Below are 23,881 nucleotides of genomic sequence, written 5' to 3' on the forward strand. Positions count from 1 at the left end.
CCTAAGATTTTAGACAACTTTACATGGGAAGAGACTAAAATGAATTACTTGGGATCGAGGATAAGATAATTTACATGGGAACAAATGCAAATTTCTCATTTTCTATGTACCGATCTTCTTAGCATTTGAAAAGATTGTTAGATATTCAAGTGACCTTGTGCTTATAAATATGTGTGGAATCAATATGCAATTCAAAGAGAGCTTAGTGTAAATTATCTAAAATTCATATTTCAATAACACTAGCTATTGAAATTAAGAAAAGAAATATATTCAGAGCACACTTTAACATAGTACCTAATTAAAGCATACATAAAACTTTGGAGAAGGAAGAAAATCCTGATGATTGTATAAAGTGAGAATTGCAAAGTATTGAACTTACTCATAAAGGTGTCACAACGCTTACTTTGCAACAAACAAAAAAAGGTACCTATATTTTTTAAATAACTTTTGTTCTGTATAATCAATTTTCAGTTATAAAAATTAAAGTGATCAATGACTCTACTTAGAAATGCAGAATAAGGTTGCGTCTGAATAAATCTTTGTGGTCCGGCTCTTTTTCGTACGCCGCACATAACGAGAGCAGGTGCATCGAGCTGCCCAAAATGAAAATTAATAATACAGTATAAAAGCAATTCAATTGCAAAAATATTTCGTGTTGTCATGACTCCATTATATGTATAGGATTAACATATAGCAAGCCCTCAAATGCAACTGGTGACAAAACCATGTTTCTTTTTTAGTAAAAACTATTTTAGCTTTGGAAACTTAAGTTGATTGGGTAAGAAAAAAAAAATACTATTAATTAGTAGTAGTACTTTTTTGGAGAAACAGTTGATACTTTGTACGTATTAGATTAGAGTGGATGACCTTTATGGCCACCCAAGCAGAATAGGCACCCTTTCTAGGGCTAATAATCCAAACTGTACTTAAAATCACCATACGTGAACAGAAAAAACACATATTTGAGGAAGTTTCCATTACCTTTTTGTATGTTCTCTTCTCCATTAGTGTTCTCGTTTTTACTTTTCTCAAACCGTCATGCAATTTAATTAACCACGTAGAATTATTTAGTAATCACTAACTTTAGTTTTGTACCAATAAAGTTACTTAATTTTGAATTTTTTCTTAAGTCACTCTAGTTGGATTTGTTACTTCCGGTCATCAAAAAAATATGACTTTGCAAAATTAGATGATTTGTATGCTCTGTAGATCTGAACCCCACATCAAAAGACCCATATAAAAAGACCCGACTTGACACTTAAACTTCACACAGGCATCTTATGAAATCCATATGAACTTTCATATACATGCACCTAACTTATATGGTCATCCAATTATAGCAAATTATCCCTCAAGTCACTTATACTTATGTTTATTTTCTATCAACAAAGTCACTCAAGTTAGACAATTTTTTTGATAAATTCATTATCGCCAAAACAACTAATGGGATTACATAAACCTCCCTTTAAGTTTGGTTTCGTAACACTTATTTCCTTTGTGCTTTATGATATTATGCTTAACCTTCTTATTTTAATTTTCTTTGTAATAATTCTTTTACCCTAATTATTATTAATATAAAAAAGTATAATTTAACTAATTTTTCCTTATAATGTACTTTTATATTTGGTTAATTTTTTATTTTATTTTTTAAATCAAGACTGAAAAGTTAATGAAACGGGGAAAGCCTGAAAGGATTTGCTTTTTTCTTCGTTTCTCTGTTCATGATTTGATAAAGGAGCATTACAATTGCAGTCTGTGTCATCAATAGTGATGAATGTCAAAATATTTTCAAATAGAGTGCACTGAGTAGTTGGAAGCAAGACGCAACACTCTTTTGGAGCATTACTGAAATTTTATCTGCAATATTGTAAGACCCAAGAATCGGGTAATAATTTAACATCTGTTAGCTTAAAGAGAAAAATCACACATTTAGTAGCTTAAAGAGAAAAATCACACATTTAGGTCTAGTTGAAGGTCTAATTTGATTAGTTAAATAATGCAAGGATCAAATTAGAATAAAGCAATTATATATTCAAGAACCGCAAATACTTTTTATCATTTATTTAATAAACTTCTTAATACAACAAAAAAAATATGTTTACAAAATTAATTGAATAAAAGAATATATATTATAAAGGAAATTAGTTAAATTATATTTTTTATATTAACAATAATCATGTTAAAATAGTTGTTACCAAAAAAAAATTAAAATAAGAGGTAAAGCATAATTTATTTATTTTTTGATAAGCATAATATCATTAATCATAAAGAAAGTAATTGTTAAAAATCTCCTAGAAGGGAGGTTTATATAATTATTCAATTACTTTTTTAATTATAATAACTTTTTGTGAAAATTAGTTTAACTTGAATGATTTAAATACAAAATAAATATAAAAACTTTGGTTGATAATTTGCTATAATTGGACGACCATATAAATTATTCATGTCGAGGGACAAATGTGAAATTATGTACACTTGAAATTATGTTTTAAATCTGATATGAGAAAGAAGTAGAACTAGCATCCTCTTAGCATTTGTGGAACAGGAAACTCGTTACTCTATGTGCTAGCTATAAAGCTCTAGCTCCTAGGTGTTACAATGGAAAGGCTAGCTAGCAAAAAGGCACATACTTAAACTAATTGTACTATGTAAAGTTCCCAATACTATAATACTCACTCTTATTTCCAAATTCCACCCAAAAGCTCCCCACTTAAAAAATTGCACCGCCAACCGCTTGAGAAATAGAAAATAAATGAGTCATCTTTTCTTAATAATGCGTATTTGGTTCTTTTATAATGAACTGAAGAGAATGACTATATCTGGATTAGTTTAGTACGAAGAATCACATTTATTAGTAAAACTAATATTGAGGAAGATCAAGTAAACCAACTAACGTTTCGTTGTGACCGCTTCCTTGAAAGCGATTTCAAAAGATTATGATAATAAGAACAAAAAATAAGAACAAAATAGTAGCAACACGCCATATTTAATCTCATAAAGAAAAAAGCTATAGTAAAAACTATATTCGGTATATGGTTAAATTTATAGATGAAAAAAAAAAAAAAAAAAAAAAAGAGAAGAAAAACTCTGGTAAATCCGCCTAGAACACTGACCAGGTAAAACCTTCTATAGCTAAAGCTAATCATTATATGAGCTGTGCGCTAGTTATTTTTCTAATTCTACAGAGAATTTTTTGCCTAACCTTCCAATGAAAAGAGTGTAAACATGTGTGGAGAATCTCTCATAGTCAAACAATTTTATCACATTGAGGTAATCATTTTTGTCACATTCCAAATAGCAGAACTTGTTTTTCTTTAAGGAAAAGAAAAAGTAATAAAAAGGAAAGGTCCAAACCAATAGTCCAAAAGACAAAGATTATTTAAGGCAAATAGAACGTGTCGACGAAGTCAGGTATTTATATCGGAGAATATGCAGAAAATAGTGATCAATCGTCAATTTCTCCGCTTCCTACATTTCCATTTTCCAGTCTTTTAAAATGGAAAGGGGGAATATAAAAGTTCAATGCCTTGACTATAAAGAAAAATGAAAACAATATATCCAATATCCATGCCAAAAAACATGATTATTAATTTGAATTAATTCTTGAAGTGAAATAAACCGTACAGACTCAAAAAAAATCTGATCTGGAACTTAAGAGGTTTACAAAAAAGAGAAGACTATATGCTGGAAACATTAGCAACACCACATTGACCTTGGCGTAAAGAAAACGCAAAGGCATAAGAAATGATTTTAAGTTTTATATATATTCAATTTATGTAACATACCTTTCTCTTTTAATTAGTATTTGTAAAAAAAGATAACACATTTCTATATTTATGACGATTTAACTTTTAAATGTCCTATTATCCTTAATGAAATAATTTATAGTCATACAACTATCAAAAACTTATTTTAAATCATAAGTTTCAAAAGTCTTTCTTTTTTTCTTAAATTTCGTGTTTAGAGTCAAGCACCATCACATAAGTTGGGGTGGAGGGAGTATATACATATATGTATATGAATAGTTGCAAAAACTCGCTATCATTGAAGCTGTTAGGCTTTGCCCAATCAAAAAATATTCTGATCAATTTGTAATATTATCCGCTTTAAACCAAACTCATATGATATTTTCTAAAACATATTACACCGTTAAGAATATCTCTTGCACCTTATATTTGTTTGAAACATGGAAGCAGCAAAGAGCAAATATACACACTTACATACCAAATTTTCAATCAATCCAAAACCACTAGATATTAGTAGTCACTATGAAGTATGAGATGGCTACTAAATAAAACCCCAGATTTATCAATTATTTCCTTTGTCACTCCCCCACCCTAACATCACTCTCACTCCAAAAATGGGCCAAACCAACTAGCCCCAGTTTTAAACATTTTTCCTGTACACATCTCGAAACCCAAAGTACATAAATCCCCCTTCCCTCTAAGCCTCCTTTCCTCACAACACTCACACCTCCCAAGAGAAAGAAACAATAAAAAAGAATGTTTGTCCCTTTACAAACGTCCCTAGTCCCATTTTTGCTCCTCCTTGTAGTACTGCCACTATTCCTTTTCTCTTTTCCCAACACAACAACTGCAAGTAATACTCATGAAACCAAGACCTCAGCTGGCCATGCAATCCCATTCCCCACCCATGAACACTTGGATGTCAAGCAAACCATTAAAGAATCAAGAATCCACCCACCACCTAAAACACATGATGATCATGTGGAAGAAGAAGAAGCTCTTCATGAATTAAAGAGAAACAATAGCTGGAAGCTGAAGCTTCTTCATAGAGACAAAATGCCTTTCTCCCACTTCAGTGATCATCCTCACCGATTTGAAGCTCGCATGAAAAGAGACGTCAAAAGGGTCGATACACTCGTTCGAAAAGCCACCAATAATATTGGTACCACTACTTATGAGGCGGAGGAATTCGGGAGTGAGGTGATTTCGGGTATGGAACAAGGCAGTGGAGAATACTTTGTGAGGATTGGTGTTGGTAGTCCTGTTAGAGAACAATACATGGTTATTGATGCTGGCAGTGACATTGTGTGGGTCCAGTGCCAGCCTTGTACCAACTGCTACCACCAATCTGACCCAGTATTCGATCCATCTCTTTCTGCTTCTTTCTCTGGCGTACCTTGTTCCTCCTCCCTTTGCGACCGCGTGGACAACTCCGGTTGCCACGCTGGTCGCTGCAAGTATGAAGTCATGTACGGTGATGGCTCGTACACCAAGGGAACCATGGCCCTTGAGACCCTCACTTTCGGTCGCACCGTCATTCGTGACGTGGCGATCGGGTGCGGTCATAGTAACCGCGGCATGTTTATTGGGGCTGCCGGTTTGTTAGGCCTTGGAGGCGGGTCCATGTCGCTCGTGGGACAGCTCGGTGGACAGACGGGCGGAGCGTTTAGTTACTGTTTGGTTACACGGGGCAGCGGATCAACAGGATCACTTGAATTCGGGCGGGAAGTATTACCCGCGGGGGCAACGTGGGTTCCGCTGATCCGGAACCCACGCGCCCCGAGTTTCTATTATATTGGTATGTCAGGTCTTGGAGTTGGAGGAGCGCGTGTAGGAATACCCGAAGATTCTTTCAGATTAACTGAGGAAGGTGATGGAGGAGTGGTGATGGACACGGGGACAGCCGTGACTAGACTTCCCAAGGAGGCATACGTGGCGTTTCGCGACGCGTTTATCGCTCAAACTGCCAGCCTTCCAAGGGCACCAGCCATGTCAATATTCGACACGTGCTATGATCTAAACGGGTTTGTGACTGTTCGGGTACCGACCATTTCGTTTTTCCTCATGGGTGGTCCGATCTTAACACTACCAGCTGGGAACTTCCTAATTCCAGTGGATCAAAAGGGCACATTCTGCTTTGCATTTGCTCCATCTCCAACTAGACTTTCCATAATAGGGAATATTCAGCAAGAAGGCATCCAAATTTCTATTGATGGAGCAAATGGTTTTGTGGGATTTGGTCCCAATATTTGCTAGGCTAATAAAACTATATGTAAAGTGAAGTTTTGCTAGTAAAGTATAGTAAATTAATTTCTCTACAATAATATCATGGAAGATATGAAGTGTGTAAACCTTATATTACTAGTAATTATGTGGCTAATCTCCAATAAACCTAATGATTATAATCTGAATAGATAAATTTTCTCCTTGTTTAGCTAGAGAGTTACAGAGATTCTAGAAAGGTTATTAATCAACTCTCCGCCAGTAAATTTATTTGAAAAAATATATATATAACATAGGGTGTGTTTGGTACGAAGGAAAATGTTTTCTTGAAAAATGCGAAGTTACTTATTTATTTCAAGACGTAGAAATATTTTCCTAAAGCATTGGTGTATAATCTTTTATTTATAGTTGGTCAAGACGGCCTAATGGGTGGATGAAGTCGACTGCCCTTCTTTTGGGGGTGGTCTTTAAATTTTGTCCTTCATAACAATAAATTTTCCTCAAAAAGTTCAAAACAAATAAAATTTTAAAAAAATTGTATAATCTAGACAAATATCGTGGGGAAGGTGGGGGTGAGGAATAGGGGTGTGAGTTGGCATCAAGATAAGGGCAAACTAATGGGGTGGGGCATACTTATGAAACTTTGAGATGTATTTTTCCAAGCATATAAACCAAAGTTGGAGGGTCCAGCATACAAATTCACACTTTGCCTGGCAATACAAAGTAGTTAGCAATTGTTGCAGACTGTAAATTTGGTATTCAAGTGCGAACACAGTAACTTTATTTTTTCCATACATGATTAGAAGAATGGGGCCGGCAAAATGAAATCAAATGGGAGGGGAGCATTTTTGCGCTAAGGCATTGGTTTGGAGAGAGAAAGGAAACTCGTATTTCAAAATACTCTGGCTTTCTTCCCCGATACTTTCAGAGATTGCACAACATATTCACATGGAACAACTTCAAATGATATACTAATGTGCACCAAAATTTGCTCCTAGGACTTATACAAAACGAGTGATTGCACGCCTTTAACAAAAAGTTTTTGACGGAATTGCTTTTCAACCAAAACTTATTATTTTAATCATGATTAAGATGTTTGTTAAAACTGATCTAATCTTTGACCTAAATATGAAGGGCAAAATTTAAAGACCACAAAGGCAAAATTTTCCCAAACAAAGGGCAATCCGTGCAAAAAAATGAGTGAAAATGAGATGTGTTGGAGGGTAGGTTAGACACAATCAATGTGTAATGCAACTTGTGGAACTTATTTTATACAGATTTGGGGAGGGGAGGCAGGTAGGGAAGTGTACTGATAAAATTTACAAATGGAAATTAATGATACTAATGTGCACCAAAATTTGTGGAAACTGATTGCACAACAAAAATAGAAATTGCTTTTCAAAACTTATTATTTTAATCATGATTAAGATGCCCTTAAAAAGTTATGACTCATTTAAGTATGTACGAGGAAATAAAGAGAAAGTGTAATGGAGAGGAGTCAAATCGCTTGTTTAATACACCTTGATGATTTAACATAATGATTTTGGTAAAAATAATCGACCGCATAGTAAATGAATCCCCAATATTGCGGACTGAAAGAGGTATGAGGACAGTTCTTCAGGAAAGTACCTTTTTCACAAAACAAGAGGACCCAACGGTACCCTTTTCATCCCCCTTACTCTCCCTATAACTCTATAACTCTTTTATGTTTTCCCTTTTTCCACTCCTTTGGGTAGAAATAATTGGAAGTGCCTACTGGTCCTGAAACACAAACACCCCTCACGGAATTTTTGCTAATCTTCATTTTTCAAAGTTGTGAGATTACTTTTCTCTCTCTCTCTCGCACTCAAACAGACACACACATACACATACACATTACACACATGGCTATAGTGGAAAAGAAAAACACATACAACTACGCACCCAAATGAGAAGAGCTTTTAGGAGTGGAACGTTCAAATCATGAGAACAGGGGAGCCACCACTTTGGCGGACATGTGAAACCATAAGTAGAAGTTTTCGTTTAAAAAAGGAGGTCTATCAACTTGTTCCGACCTAAGATAATAAGCCATGAACTTGGTCTTACTTCACCGTTGAGAAAGGAAAGTTAGGTACGAAAGAAAATGCTTTCCAAAAGTAAGTCATTTTTTACAGCTAAACACCCAAAACAAAAATATTTTACAGCGAAAAGAGATAAACAACTTTATTTTGCTTATGTTTTTCTTCAATAGTTTGAAATAGTTTCCAAATTTGAGTGTTGGATAGTTAGTTTCTCATGAAAATGTTCTCCGATAAATATGCTCCTTCATACAAAACACACCCTAGGTGTAGCTTAAGTTGGAATTCATTCAGGGAATCTTAAAAGCTTAGTTGGTTGGCTATCTTGTTGGTGAGGGTTCGACTCCCCACCTGTAATCCCATCCCCAATTTTCCCTTCCCCTACCCCAATTTCAGAAGAAAAGAAAAAAAAAAAGTTGGAATTCATTCATGCACTTACATTTTGCAAAGCCGTCAGCTGTTTCCGTCGTGTGGAGAATTGTGATTGAGATTTCAGACACACATCTTTACCTTGTGGTACATATTAATTACCACAAGAAAGTAGTGTGTTCTGCAAATTATGAAAGTTACCTAGGGTGTTACACAAACCAATGTTTCGCGAACCTAAGCTGTTACATAAACCAGGTGAAACAGCTCTTATTGCTTGCAGCATGGTAAATTAACTACTCTAGCTCTATTTACTCGTCACTATAGAAATTTAAACACTCTTTTAAAAGACCTCTAATAATAAAAGTGATTTGACTAAATTTCATTTATTTATTATTTGATTTCTCAATCTTTTAACTTCTCTAGAACATTTATGATAGTAGGGGTTAAATTGAAAAAGGCAAATGAACTCTTTCTTGGCAGAAAATCAGCCCCCTTCCCACGTGTGTGATCATAAGCTTTTGCTGAATTGAAGAGCATTTCGTGATGAAAAATAAGATGATTCACATACATGATAAGAGTGTGTACATATATACAGGCAAAACAAGCAAGGATCTCTATGACGATAGGAAGGAAAATGCCTGCCTTTATAAGGCAACAAAATTGGTAAGGATTAGCAGTAGAAATAAATATGTTACCCATCGGTCTCACTATGATGAGCCATAGCAATTCTAATGACTTCAGTTGCATCCAAAATATCTCCCAGGTGTTGATCTATTCCTCCTACATATGAACATTCTGCTAACTGGCCACAACAGACCAAGTGCAGATAAAAGAGCCCTCCCTGTATTAGAGATTAAACAGATATCTAAGATCTTCTACAGTTAGTCGACTAGCTGTGCCTCCACTTTTATCTTCACCAAAAGCAGATGCAACCATATTCCTCTTGTCCTCCTGAAATTATAAGAGACCGATATTGAAGTCTGAAGGTTAAACATTGATGAACATCACAAAAGACATGTGAGTGCATGTGACTGCATAAGAAGGGCCAATAAATTTAGAGCCAAAGTCTTCCAAATAGGGATGGCAATGGGGCGCAAGCCAAGTTCCAAATAATCTAAATCATGAAAGTCATCTGTGTTTCAACAAAGTCACTGGAAGTGTTGGTTTCTAAGAAGGAAGAAAAATCAAATTACAGAAGAAAACTGAGAAGATGGTAGGTGAGTAAATGCAAGGGCAATAATAAAATAGAAAAAAGAAAAGGAAGGGATTTCAGAAGGCAGGAGGACAGAATTAGACAACTTATGCAACTTTCACTCATCAAGCAATTTCACTTAGACCTCCTCGAGAACCCTGACTCTAGCCTAAAATTGCATCATGCCATAAAAATGTGTGGTTCAACTAAATAACAAATAAAGAAAGGGTATGAAAATGAGAGGTAAACCTGCAGAGCTAGAATTCGATCTTCAACTGTGTCTTTGACAGTTAAACGAGACACGGTGACTGCACGAGTTTGACCTATTCTGTGAGCTCGATCAATAGCCTGATCTTCGGTGGTTGGATTCCACCAAAGGTCCAGAAGAATTACATGAGAAGCTGCCACCATATTTAGACCAAGATTTCCAGCTTTTAGTGACATTAACATGACAGTGACCTGCAAAAGAGCATAATTTTTTTAATTCGAAAAATAAATAACGTCCAAGGGAAAGACACGGTTAGATGGGGAAATCCAGCGTATGCAATTAATAACTTTAAGACAAAGCACTACCTTGCATCACTGGTACTCCAATGCAGTGCTAAAGGAATGACGAAATAAAAAATTTAGTCCACTCACTCTGTTAAGTGTTTCATGAAGCCATACATACAGTAATTACTAAACTAAATTTAGTCAGTATGGTGCTAGAAAAAGGTACCTCCTGTCAGTATAAAGAGCAGTATAACAAAAAGTTCATTCGAACTCTTAGAATGAAATGCATGCAGGGCAAGGGTATAGCAGAAAAACGACAAACATAATTTCCTGAAGAAAATAACATGTACGGACATTTGGGTAAGGAATATAACCGAAAAATGATCGAACCAAAAATTTCAGTTTTCATTTTTGGTTTTTCGGTTTATTCAGTCAGCTCACTATAACTTTTTTTTTTTCCTAACTTCAGCTTTTCGGTTCAGTCGTCGGTTTCAGTGATTAAGTATTTGAGTATTTCTGTAAACTGGAAAACCGAAGTTTTTAAATTCAGTTTTGAGCACCCCTTTAGGTAGTTATGTTACTACCCAATTGCTAATTGGCCCAATATTTGAAGCCCAAAAAAGGTCAATCGCCTAAGGCCGGTAGGGCTTCCCCTTCACCTCTGTGAAGATGCATGCTGGTCTATTTTATTCTTTGTATATTTGTAAATGTACAAAGAAGGCAGATTCAATTGATATCAATAAATTGCTACATCTTCCAATTCATTTTAGATGCTTCATTCTTTTATTTCATTTATAGTGGTGTATACTTTTTTCCACACTTCTGTCTGTTAATGGTGTTAAACTGGATTTTCAGAAATAGAAGTTAGAAATGGAGTCAAACTGAAAAACCAAACCGATAACTGACCAAATCAACCATTCAAAACCAAAGAAAACTGAAACCCAAACTGAATTTTAGGAAAAACCAAACCAACGCCACCCCTAACGGACATATCCTGAATGATATATGGTAGCAAAATTATCGAGTTATGAACACTTTTTTGATAAGGATATCTAGTTATGAACATATTCAAGGTCAGTGTTATCAAAGGCGCGCTTTAGCCCTGAAGCGAGGCTCAAACATGTTTTTCGCTTTATGTGATATTTAGTTGTCGTCATCAAGGCTCTAAGACATACTTTTCCTTGCCAATGAGCCTCTCTTGAGGAGGTGACACTAGATGATTGATATTTCACTTTATCTTAATATTTTTACAATTTCTTTGTCCATATATTTGTTATTCATGCTTATTATTATTAATCTTGGACTAAACATATATATATATATATTTGAATTTTTGCACCATTGCGCTTTTTTTCATTAAAGCCCACGCTTTATATGCGCTTCGCGCTTAAAGCCCCAGCTGACCTTAGAGCTTTTTTCGCGCTTTTTGCTTTTGATAACACTGTTCAAGGTTAGATCATATCTTACAATCAAATAGTAACAGTTTTGGTGAATTATCTTTGTCAAGCAATGAACTAGGAAGAAGGTATAAAGAGAATTTATAAGTAAACTGAATTAAATGCTTACATGATATGCAAGCATGACAATGGCATAGCTATACACAATTTTGGACGAAAACAATAAAGGTATCCTACCTAGTGAGGTATATGGGCATACAATTATCGAGTAGTATCGCAAAGATTCATAACATGATCTCTTGCCGTATCCATATTTGGAAACGCCACCTCTTGTACTTCCACTTATCCCAAAAGGACAACCAGATAAAGAATGATGAAAAAGATGGAGCAGAAACTTTCAACATAGAACAGTCAAGGACAGCGTCTGCACTGAGCAAACTGTAACAATAAGTTCACCATACCCTACACTCTAAAGCTGTAAGACAGACCAAATTTCTGGTTTTGAACGCAAATACTAAAAAGCTCAATACCCTGGTTTTGAAGGCAAGTACTAAAAAGCCCAATACCTTATGGTTCACTCGATAAAAGACATTTTGCAGTGGTGGCTTATTATTTAGGAAGGGGTGAATGGGGATCACAAGGGATATTAGTTTTAGGCTAACTTACTCGGACTCTTCCCTTTCGGTGCCGCACCGGTGTCGACACGACATGGTTATGGGTGTGGGTGTGGGTGTGGGATCCGTACCCAATCTGGTCAACCGCTTTTGGGTACTTTGACCAAAATCAACGGAGAAATTCCAGACAGATCCAATGATTTTTATAATCAAAACAAAAGCTGAGATGGACTTGAAGAAAATGGAATACCTTGTATATTGAAATTTCTTTGTCACTCCTTTTCCTTTTATCTCCTTCCGGGATTCTCCTCTTGATCAATATTTTCTCCTCATGTTTCCCACATAATATCTCATAATTTAGGTTTTCTAATTCTATTTTTAGATATTTCAATTATTTTTAGCCGAATCCCCGCACCCGTATCCATACCTGGATCCGTATCCCCGAATCTAAGATTTTAGATCTTGAAGGATCCGACCTCTAGATCCGCATATGTATCTGACACTCGCACCCGAGTCCGAGTAACTTAGGTTTTAGGAGGCTTTGGGAACCATGTGGGACATTAATTTCAGGAGATCCATACATGAATGGGAAGAGAACCTAGTGTGACGGATGTAATCTGATCGGCATATTCGTTTTGGATAAAAAAATGGTTGAGATTTCTCATAGAAGAACCAGACATTAATGTCAACATGTAGAGGTTGAGCATATTCGTTTTGGAAAAATGGTTGAGATTTCTCATAGAAGAGCATGTCAACATGTAGTAGGAAGAGACGAAAATAAGATGATATGGAGGAATCAAGGGTGAAATCTTTCAGGGTGAACTCACTTTTAATGGAGTTACTAGTAGGGGAGTTGAGAGAAGCATATGAAATACCAGGGCATAAAGGAACAAGAAAAAAAAAAAAAAAAAAATGAGAACCTAGTGTGAAGTACGGATGTAATCTGATCGGCAGATGATCTCAGAAAGCAAAAACTTTTTGCGAGTTAATGTTGGTTCTGCTTGTGTTAGGAGTTTGGAAATAGATATTCTCTTGCTTTGCAGCTCCAAAGCAATGAACAGAGAACAAAGATTGTCAAGTTAAAGGGTTCAAATGATGGGCAAGTAAGTAAGGCAACTTACCAGACCACTGTCTTTTGGCTTATTAGGATGGAAATAAAGAGCAGAGTGTTCGATAATAGCTAGATGATGTTAGGAGCGTTGGACATTCTTGCTTCATCTATTTTTCTATGTTCCAAAGAAGATGACTCCCTTTTGTATAGAGAGCTGGGATAACTTGATAGGAAAGAGGTTGAAAATTAAATACATCATGTATATTTTTTCCATACACCGCCTTGTTCTGATATTAATGAAATTTATGATTTATCAAAAGAGAAAATAGTGGGCATTTTGAAATATCTAAGAGATTACTGCACAAGAAGTAAGCATACAAGAAAAGGCCTAAGCATACAAGAAAAGGCCAACCTCAGGATTTGTGTTGAACTCTTTGACAGCTCTGTCTCTAGCAGCAAGAGACATTGTACCATCAAGCCTCTCATAGTGAAAACCAGACTGGTTTAAAGCACGCTCAACCAAGTTTAACATGCCTGTCCACTGAGAGAAGACAATGGCCTTTACCGGCCCCTTGGCTTGCGATTCTGAATCTCCTCTTCCAAAATTTGATGAATCACCATTGCATTGCACCAAGATATCTTGTTCTAAATAGGGATCCTTTGACTTACAACATGACTCAAGAATTTCAATAGCAGTTCTTATTTTAGAAGAATTGTACGCATTTTCCGTGATGGATTTCTCATCAAACTCAGACAAGGCAGAAGGATCACCATTGACATCATCTGATACACATTTTTTAAGGGTAGCTTTAGAATATACAGCCTCAGGACCAAGTTGTTCTCTGCATCCAGGTGTAGGACATGTATTATCTTCCCCAGTTAAATAATCTGATACACATTGATTGCAGAATACGTGTCCACACATGGTTACAACTGCATCTTCAGGCACATCCTGTGGAAATAATAACAGTAGACATCAAACTAGTATGTGTACTATGACAGTCGTACCACGACAAAGACTGTCATAGCTATAAAACAAAATAATAAAACCAAACTGACAGACAAAAAATATGCTACTAGAGAGCACTTTAAAGTGACTTTCAACTGAGTCAAACCAATCTAGATGCGCATACGGTATTCTCCTTAATCTTCAGATTTATTCAGATTTTCCTTTTACAAGGGTGAAAAGCACTTTGACTTCAAATGTTTCGATGGATAGCAATTTGAAGCTTGTTCAGAGATATGACAACTCACTGCATTTTACTTGCCTGCAAAATTCTATTTACACCACTGATTTGCAATCATTAGTTGTATCTTTGAAGTTTAACCAATATGGTTAGGGAGGCCCCAGTTAGTTAGGGGGATTTGGAGGACATAATAAGAAGTTTTAGCAAACATGTCTTCAAGGGAAATGTAGACAGTTGAATTCAGCTTGTCAATAAGGTTAGTCATGATTGTTGGGAGAGTCCTAAGCCTGGCCTCCTACTGAATCCGTGATCAAACAATCCATCTGCTACGAATCCCATACTGTTACTGCAGTCATTTCATATCAACACCGACTCGATTAGAGGGGAAGGGGAAATGGAGAGTGCATGTAATATAGGTAAGGGCTATTTTCTCATTTGAGGCGAATCATAATGGTTTTGACTACCTAAAATTTGTATCTCAACTTGCACTTGTACTCTTGCCAAATAGATCAAGAATTCAAGAAATGAGAAGACCACAAACTCTAACCATCAGAAGCAGACAAGGATAATAACCAGCAGGAACTTACATCACATACGGAACACGTTGCTAAAGAAGTTTCCAATTGTTTCAAGAGATTCTCCACCATTTCCTTTGGGAGCTTCTTTGCCATCTCTGATGAAGCTCTTCCAACAGAATTGTAACTCTCCCTTTTGACAAGTTTTGGGTGGTCACAAGCCTGCCGAAGTCGCAGAAGCATCAATAAGATATTTGCATAGTTTTGCCTCACAGTTCCAGCTGCAGCATATGCCTGCAAGATGAGTACATCTTAATTAAAGACACACTGCTAGAGCTAGTGAAATCAGCTAAACAATAAAGCATCAGAAGACTACTAGAAATCTCAACCTGCTCTGGAGATCAAAATTTACCAGATTGCTTCACAAGACTAAAAGCTTAGTCTTGACAATGAAGTCTTATATACATAATAGGATTCCGAAACACAAAGCAATGGGGGTGTGCTAACTTATCATGAGGGTGAGAGAGGCTTCTTCCTTGTCACATTTCCATGATCAGATGACATGACTTCATATTCCCATCGTCCTTTTCTTTTTCTTTTTTTTTTGGGATGAAGTAATTGATTTTATTCAAGGCATCCAGAAGATGCAAAGTAGTTACAAAAGATTGAGCACAAGAATGTCAGCTCAAGTACACAACTAAAGAGCAAACAAAATCTAAAAGGCTATCAGGGGAATCTATTGGGGATAAAAAGGCCCAACTATGTAAATAAAAAAGACATTCAGCTTTGAGCATAGTTTGACTAGTTGAAAGATCATCAAAACATCTTCTATTCCCATCGTCTATTTGATGTCCATCAAAACATCTTCTATTCCCATCGTCTATTTGATGTCTTCTCTGTTTCTTCTACTGAGCCCCCAGATATGTAGCATAAAAATTAACCAGATTGAACCAAATAAAATGACACAAGCATAATGAAGATTACAGTCATACTAATGTACATCTTTAGCCATTTAATCATCAAAATATATTATATACTCGATAAAAGCACATTCACATGTCTAATCTCCAAATGCAATAAACACTCCACGCTGTTTCTGTTTTCTCCCGAGAATGAATTGAGTGAGGAGAAACGGGGACAACCCCATGTACAATAGAGAGAGGATTGTACTTATAAATACTTATTTTAAAAAATGTAATATAGTTGAGGTAAAAAAGCCTCATATATAGGTATTGGACCAGAAAACCTTGTTGTCCAAGAAAATATGAAGCCAGTTGATTTTTAAGGAAAGAAATCAAGCTACAATTGAATATTTTTTTCCTACTATATAACTTTCTTTTGCTAATCCTAACCACACAAGAAATGGACGATCACATTTTAACATTTATTACACTATATAAACCCTTGTGGTCCAGCCCTTCCCCAGACCCGGCACATAGCAGGAGCTTAGTGCACCGGGCTGCTCCTTTCTTCACTATATATGCTGCTGCACGTGTATTTCGGGCCACGTAGAATTTGTTTCCATGAGAACTAACATTTTAAAAAGCCTAAATATTTTACATAAAAACATGTGGGCGACAACCTTTAATAATTCTTTGAAATCTATACCTGGAAAGAACCTTACTTTTGATTAGGATCTTTCACCAATTGCAATTGGCAGTTAAAATTGTGGGGATTTTGGTGACTTACGTAATAAATTAAAGATATAGTAGCAGCTATAAAAAGGTCACAAAATATTCCAAATATGTGTGTGTGTGTGTGTGGTTTTTTGTGGGGTGGGGTGGGGACTTTGAAAGCGGCTGATAACATTGGAAAAAAGATCAAAATATTTGCAACGGAAAAGACTACCTTTAAAGTAATTTTGTATTTGGAGCTTAAATTCCTGCAATGTAGAATTTATAAGTGGGATTTATCTACTTTATACATCTCAGATTGCACGCCATGAGTTTCTCATTTAAGATGTAAAAATGTTAGGGCTCCTGATTGAAAGGATACTATAAGCTGGTATCAATGAACTAATCAGTCAACTACGCCTTAATCACAAACTAATCTGGGTCGACTACATAAATCTTCTATATACAATGAACTAATCAGTCAACTATGCCTTAATCACAAACTAATCTGTGTTGACTACACAAATCTTCTATATACATAATCACAAACTAATCTGTGTTGACTACACAAATCTTGTATATACATTCTTTCTTTTCGAGCCCATTCCATTCCATTACTACATAATATTTGTTAGAAAAATTAGGGGTTATCTAAAACTACAGTTTCTCTAAATTCACAGTAACATACAAATCTATATTCAAACTACAAAGACTAAATTCCTGGCAAACAACATCAGCTACTATTGAATGGGGAAAAGGAAAGCGTCTAATAGGCTATTACTAATACTTGCAGAGTTCAAAAAGTTGAGCTTTCCGCACTAGAAATGGGAGAAATCAGTGCCATCCTCAATCACCAATCGTTACATGTATACATGTGAAGCTCAAGAAGGTATGAATCAGAAATAGCAACCACAATTGTGATTAAGACCACCTATTGCACACATTTAGCAGTTTATATCCCCAACTCTTACATGTCCCAAAATCTGAATAAAACAACTAAATTATGTTACACAGATGCCCAGTGCATAAAGTATTGAAAGTAGCAGCTTTCTCTAAAAGCTTGTGATGGTCAAACAAAATATGCAACATTATCGACCTATCATGAGGTGTAGCTATTTTCATGTTACAAGTCGGCATATTGTACCCAACCACTTCTTTCTGTAGAAGCTCCCCCTGGTTTTTATCAATTTGAATATGTTTCTATACTCACAGCAGAGCATTCTAATATGTAGTTAGTCTTTGCATCTTCAGGAAAAGAAATATCATGAGAGGGGTAAGACATGCTAAAGACACAAATGGAATAGGTTTCAAATGGTTAAAACTACCTTTTAGGAGCGCCTTTTGATCAATCAAAAACTCAAATTAACAAACCACAACTTGGGAACTTAGTTTACATAGCACAACATGCATTGCAAAGATTTCCTGAAACTTCTGTTAAACAGAAAACTCAAAGACTATGACTAGAACATAAATACACTAGATCTCCCCAGTTATTCAGACTTCTGTTGCAGAAAACTCAAAAGACTATGACTAGACCATTAAATTGTAAGAAAGTTGTCTATATTAAGTAAACAGTATCCTTAAGTTATTTGAGAGAAATTTCATAAAAAGGATGATGTGATGCAGTGAATATTCTTTTCATCAACAATTGTCAGGTTTGACAAATCTATAGGGTTAGAGGAGGCAGACAGTGAGGCACCTTAAATTGTGATCGCGATTCCGCTTCTAATTTGTTATAGAAAGCTCGTTCCTCGGCAGAGAAAGCCACCTTCTTCAACTGTATAGTTTTTGGTGGTAAGGTTATAATTGGCTCACCATCAATCACGGTACCTAAAGTAGTAAAGTTCAGATATTGAGCTACACACAAAAATATCTGTTGAAGATCTAACTACGGAAGTAATTTAACATACTTATAATGAACACATGAGAGTGAATTAGGTTATAGCAAATTGAAAGACTGTATATTTTCATAAGAATATAAACCCCATTCAGACACACATGCAGGCACCACATAGATGCATGGATAGTAAAATAAAATGTGATTGAGAAAAATGAATACAGAAAGCTGCTACTGCATCAATCTCTGTGGTCCACAGAGGAAAACTTCAGTACGGATACTACACCAACAACATACCTGATGTAATCCCAGAAGTGGGGTAGGGAGGTTAGCGTATACGCAGACCTCACCCCTACCAAGGGGTAGAGAGGCTGTGTTTTGATACCTCGGCTTAAAAGAAGTGTAATCAAAGCATGATCAGTACGGAAACTATTTTGTAACAATTTGCCATTGTAACCAGCGTCAAAGGGAAAATGCACAAGGGAGGTAAATTATTTTTGAAAATCCAGGGCAGTAGCAAGACCCGAAGGCTTAAATCCCACGACATTCTCATTTAGCAGTTCCTTTTACAGAAATGCAATACATTAAGATAACAAGGAGAAGTCAACGGTTACCTTTTGTCCGCCGCAACATTATGGCCCTCAAAATTGCTTGAAGCTTCTTATACCCATTAATTGAGTTTATAGCAATCGGAAACTTAATTTGGCTGCAAAATGATTTATATTCAGCATAGGGATCATATCTCAGAAATCTGAAGTAGCTGAATAGTTCATCAATGGCATTTTGTATCGGTGTTCCAGATAAGCACCACCTTCGTTTTGCTCTAAGGCTGCAGCATGCTCTAGCAACTTGTGTTCTATGATTCTTTATAGTCTGGGCTTCATCTAAAATCACCCTAAACCAACTGACTTTGGAAAGAGTACCACAATTAGGATCAAAGTCATCTAAATCAAATCCCTTTCTGCCTTTTTTCCCCTTCTTACTCGAGGATGGTTTTTTCCGCTTCTTACTTGAAGAGAAGTCCGAAGATATTCCGTATCTCTCTCCATTTTTTTGGTCATCGTCATCCTCTTCAGCTAAAGCTTGTTTAGGAACTTCATTTGTTACAATGGCATACGTAGTCAGGACCACATCATATTGTGCCAGTTCCGCCGGATTCTTAGTCCTACTACCTCCATGATAGACTAGAATAGATAGACGTGCGTCAACGGTTACTTTCTCATCCAATTCCCGAGCCCATTGTCGAACAATACTTGCTGGACACACTACCAATGTACCAGCTGCTGGCCTCCTACGGCGAAACTCCTTTATAGACGTTCTTGCATCTGGAATCACCTCAACACCATCTATTTCTCCACACTGGTTTGTTTCCTGAGAAGCAGGAGCGACACTTTCATCATCATCATCCAAATTCAACGCTTCGGCTTTAATAGCATCCACATCTTTTGCTTTAGACTTATCCTGAGCTGACCTCTGCATCTGAATGAGGGCAATCATTGAAATAGTCTTACCAAGACCCTGTAACATAACAGACTAAATAATAAACATGACTAATACCAGCAGAAGTGCAAGAAGAAACTAAGCAGAATAAGGCCAGCGGCATTTTACTTGACCTGATCATCAGCCAGAATACCACCCGAACAATGTACACTACCAGTTTCTTTTTGAAGCATCCACGCCAAAGCAATTCTCTAACGGAGGAAAAATGTAGTTAGAACACATACTATAAAAAGAAAATAATAGGATACTTAAGTAGCACAAGTAGACCTGGTGTCTGAGGAGAGAAACTGATAAAAGACCTTCTGGCAGACGAGCTTCTACCTTAGGTTGGTTCAAATCCTGACAGAAAAGAACACGAGTATGTTAAACTAAAAGCTGAATGAACATACAAGAGATGCAGCCTCTGGAGGCTCATAGTGAAACAATAGCGACTATGCCTCAGTTCCAAACAATCGCGATCGGCGCTATATAAGCTCGACTCATGTCATCATCGTACCAAATAAAAGATAGAAATGAAAAATAAGTTGAATATATGTAAATAATAGTAATTAATAATAATAGTAATAATAAATACAGAACCATTGTGTTCTAAACTAGCTTGGTTCTGTTTAACTGTATAGTTTCAAGCATACAGAATAATTAATACAAAAATAGAATATCAATTGACAGCAGTGAATTCAATTTTGCAATCTATTATGGGGAGGAGGGAATAGTGAAGACTTTCGGAGACAAAAAAGAAGGTTCAATGCATGAATTGTGCAATCCAATACAGCATTTACAGATCACAAGAAAGTACCTGTAGAGCAGCTTGAAAGATGAGTCTCTCATCAGCTGCTGCAACTCTCTCTTCAGCTGTCCCAAAGGTATCGTTTACACTAGTATATTGAACACCAGAAGTGGCCTTTCTGTGCATCAAAGACGGAGGTAATACTCTGCTTCCTTTGTTTTCATAGAGAACTAACTCATTATGGTTGCCTTTCCTGTAGTTATCACCACCACTGCTTGAACTTGCCCATGCAGATTGACGAGTCTGGCTACTGCCTGGTACATCCGAAGGCTGAAGGGATGTTGGAAGCGTCCGCTTTAGAGTTTGTTGCGGGAAATTCTTCCAATTATCTGCATCAGAAACAAAGATTTTCTTTTCAATAAACGGTCCTGTGCGAACTATTCCTACCTTTAATACTTGTCACAGACCATTATTACCATTTCCAGAAAAGTACATCACGTCTTTAACTGCTCGCGAACTTGATGGTCCACTGTCATCAATAATAGTTGGAGGCTGCAAGGATCGATTACTATGATAGTTGGAGGAGCCTCCATTAAGAAAACTTGGTCTTGTTGGCGATGGAACCTTTTGGAATGGACGGCTATCTGACATTGTCCCATGGTCCAAGTTATAAACAAACTCAGCATAACTTTGTGGCAGGAAAAGAGAAAAAAAAAAGTCAATTCTTTACCTGTTGCCCATGATGGAAGGACTCGAGAAGAAGCGGAATCCCTGAGAGGTGACTCATCTTCTTGGTAGTTGTCTATTTCACGCAAATCCGAATCATCTGAAGAGATTGATATTGCATCCATTGGAGAGAATACAGAACCAACCTGTACTCGAGCAACACTAGAGCAACGTCATAAAAAGATCAGGCAGTCAAAAAATAATTCAATGGTAAACAATTCCTTTACCAGACGGGAGCAATGTCTCAACACCAAGTCAATAACCAGTTTGCAGAAGAAGGCACGAGTAAACTCTAGAAAATCAGCAACAGGATCCACACAGTCACGCATCTAATGAGTAGCGTCAAACCATCCTACTGTAACATAAACAACTGAAACACAAGCAGAGAAAAAAGGGTTCCATTATGTAACTTACAAATTACAGTTTAGAGAAGCCATGCATGGAGAGAGTAGACCTAAAGGCAAATTCTTTTTTTTTTTTTATAACTCATATGATCATTAATTCAAGATAGTAGTGCTAACCTTGTCACATTCAAGAATCCAGAAAAAAAGGAGTCCTAATTGTTCAAAGAAAATGAGTAAGAATTCTTACTACTAAAAGTTAAAAAGAGAAAGAAGGAAACAAGTCAATTTCCCATTCAAGTGAAAGAGGATAAAAATCAAATCAGAACCACAAAGGAAGTTAACATTTTTGAAATACCCATTAATTAGGGAAAGAAGCCCCCCCCCCCTACCCCCCCACACACACAGAGAGAGAGACATAAAAGTAGAGAGTGGGAAGTATACCTTAGGAATTGGGGATTGGAAGCCCTAATGAAGTAAGAGGCGGAGAAAACCAATCGACCACAAAGGGAAAGAGTTTGGGGGAGTGAGAGAGTACATTCCCTCGTATTTTGGGGATTTGGCCGTTCGCTTCTTAAACCCCACACTGACCCACTCCGCCTTTAGCTTCTCTTGTAATCCAATGCTCCTCCTTTAATACTAGCTACTACTAATTCTTTTCCCATTTTCTTTTTCAATCAAATTGAATTTTCATATTTGCTTTTACCACTGTGTATAATTGTACTTTATCAAATCTTTGTTGACTTTCTATCTCCTCCATAATATATTGGCTAGCTACGTGACAAATATGTGTCTCACATAATTGACACTAGCGATATGAGACTTATTTTTGTCACATAAAAAGTGGACCCACATCTTACATTTTTGGGTTCATAAATTTTATGTCTACTTTCTTGTTGCGTAAAAGGATTCTTAAGTTTCATTTGTTTTCATTAATATTAAGATGTTTGAATTTGAATTAAGGTTGTTTGTTTTTTAACATCTAAATATGCATAACGTATTTATTTAAACATAATAAATATATAATTTAAATAAAAAAATAAAAAAATATTAGAAAATAAATATAAATTTAAATAAGAAAGTAACAAATACATACCCTCGTATTTTGGGGTTTTGGGTGTTGGCTTCTTAAACATGTACACCCCCAGCTGACCCACTCTGCTTTTAGCTTATCACGTAATCTAATGCTCTTCTTATAGGACGACTCTGTTTCTTACGGATTTTCTTTTTTCTACAAATTGGATTTTCACATTTCATTTCACACTATATATATTTGTACTTATCAAATCTTTGTTGACTTTCTATCCATAATAATATTAGCTAGCTATGTGACAAAATTTTAATACGTGTCTCGCATAATTGACATTAGTTGTGTGAGAGTGGACCCACATCTTCTACTAATTCTTTTCCCATTTTCTTTTTCAATCAAATTGAATTTTCGTATTTGCTTTTACCACTGTGTATAATTGTACTTTATCAAATCTTTGTTGACTTTCTATCTCCTTCATAATATATTGCCTATCTCCTTCAAAATATATTGTCTAGCTACGAGACAAATATGTGTCTTACATAATTGACACTAGCGATATGAGCCTTATTTTTATCACATAAAAAGTGAACCCACATCTTACATTTTTGGATCCATAAATTTTATGTCTACTTTCTTGTTGCGTAAAAGGATTCTTAGGTTTCATTTATTTTCATTAATATTAAGACGTCTGAATCTGAATGCACATCTGAATGGCGCTATTTATTTTTCAACATCTGAATGTGCATAACGTATTTGTTTAAATATAATGAATATACAATTCAAATAAGAAAATAAATATAAATTTAAATAAGAAAGTAACAAATACATTCCCTCGTATTTTGGGGTTTTGGGTGTGGCTTCTTAAACATGTACGCCCCCAGCTGACCCACTCTGCTTTTAGCTTATCACGTAATCTAATGCTCTTCTTTTAATAGGACGACTCTGTTTCTTTCGGATTTTCTTTTTTCTACAAATTGGATTTTCACATTTCATTTCACACTATATATATTTGTACTTATCAAATCTTTGTTGACTTTCTATCCATAATAATATTAGCTAGCTATGTGACAAAATTTTAATACGTGTCTCGCATAATTGACATCAGTTGTGTGAGAGTGGACCCACATCTTACAATTTTGTATTCACAAACTGCATGTCTACTTTTTTTGTCTCACGAAAAGAAGTCTTACATAATTAATGTCAGTTGTGTGGGACACATATTAAACGATTTTGACACCAAAGCGTCTGTGTTTAGCACTTCCTA

At 36.0% G+C, this 23,881-nt stretch overlaps 2 protein-coding genes and 2 long non-coding RNA genes across 7 annotated transcripts; 3 read left to right on the forward strand and 1 right to left on the reverse strand.

Moving 5' to 3' along the window:
• Positions 1-4,365: 4,365 nt before the first annotated feature.
• LOC132033024 (protein ASPARTIC PROTEASE IN GUARD CELL 2-like) lies at positions 4,366-6,178 on the forward strand. Its single transcript, XM_059422875.1, has one exon. It carries the CDS (start codon positions 4,503-4,505, stop codon positions 6,000-6,002), a length of 1,500 nt encoding a protein of 499 aa, XP_059278858.1. The 5' UTR covers positions 4,366-4,502; the 3' UTR covers positions 6,003-6,178.
• A 2,753-nt stretch (positions 6,179-8,931) lies between these two features.
• On the reverse strand, positions 8,932-22,224 carry LOC132033032 (helicase-like transcription factor CHR28). 4 transcript variants are annotated; one of them, XM_059422892.1, is made up of 13 exons: positions 22,032-22,224; positions 21,474-21,601; positions 21,251-21,392; positions 20,988-21,164; positions 20,590-20,909; positions 20,061-20,132; positions 19,907-19,984; positions 18,908-19,811; positions 18,156-18,286; positions 14,916-15,137; positions 13,554-14,093; positions 9,837-10,046; positions 8,932-9,346 (listed from the first exon to the last, which is right to left on the reverse strand). In XM_059422892.1, exons 2-13 carry the CDS (start codon positions 21,573-21,575, stop codon positions 9,242-9,244), a joined length of 3,003 nt encoding a protein of 1,000 aa, XP_059278875.1. In that variant the 5' UTR covers positions 21,576-21,601; positions 22,032-22,224; the 3' UTR covers positions 8,932-9,241. The 4 variants fall into 4 exon arrangements, with proteins under 4 accessions (XP_059278875.1, XP_059278868.1, XP_059278883.1 ...); XM_059422885.1 differs by having other exon boundaries at positions 21,474-21,616; XM_059422900.1 differs by having other exon boundaries at positions 20,997-21,164; positions 21,474-21,616; positions 22,032-22,221.
• LOC132033056 (uncharacterized) lies at positions 12,025-12,972 on the forward strand. The gene is made up of 3 exons (XR_009408657.1): positions 12,025-12,125; positions 12,619-12,691; positions 12,795-12,972. It is a non-coding gene; the product is annotated as an uncharacterized LOC132033056 (long non-coding RNA).
• On the forward strand, positions 21,626-21,970 carry LOC132033063 (uncharacterized). Its single transcript, XR_009408658.1, has 2 exons — positions 21,626-21,799; positions 21,857-21,970. It is a non-coding gene; the product is annotated as an uncharacterized LOC132033063 (long non-coding RNA).
• Positions 22,225-23,881: the final 1,657 nt, after the last annotated feature.

Source organism: Lycium ferocissimum, chromosome 2 (genome assembly GCF_029784015.1).
Source record: "Lycium ferocissimum isolate CSIRO_LF1 chromosome 2, AGI_CSIRO_Lferr_CH_V1, whole genome shotgun sequence".
In the NCBI taxonomy this organism is placed as follows: domain Eukaryota; kingdom Viridiplantae; phylum Streptophyta; class Magnoliopsida; order Solanales; family Solanaceae; genus Lycium; species Lycium ferocissimum.

Excerpts from the sequence above, each read along its gene's own strand:
- LOC132033024 (XM_059422875.1), top strand. The coding sequence starts at position 4,503 with ATGTTTGTCCCTTTACAAACGTCCCTAGTCCCATTTTTGCTCCTCCTT.
- LOC132033032 (XM_059422892.1), bottom strand. The coding sequence starts at position 21,575 with ATGCGTGACTGTGTGGATCCTGTTGCTGATTTTCTAGAGTTTACTCGT. Across the intron at positions 21,165-21,250 it reads CCTTCCATCATGGGCAACAG|ATAGCCGTCCATTCCAAAAG; the intron begins GTAAAGAATTGA and ends GGACAATGTCAG. Across the intron at positions 10,047-13,553 it reads AGTTCAACACAAATCCTGAG|GTCACTGTCATGTTAATGTC; the intron begins GTTGGCCTTTTC and ends GCTCTTTTGCAG.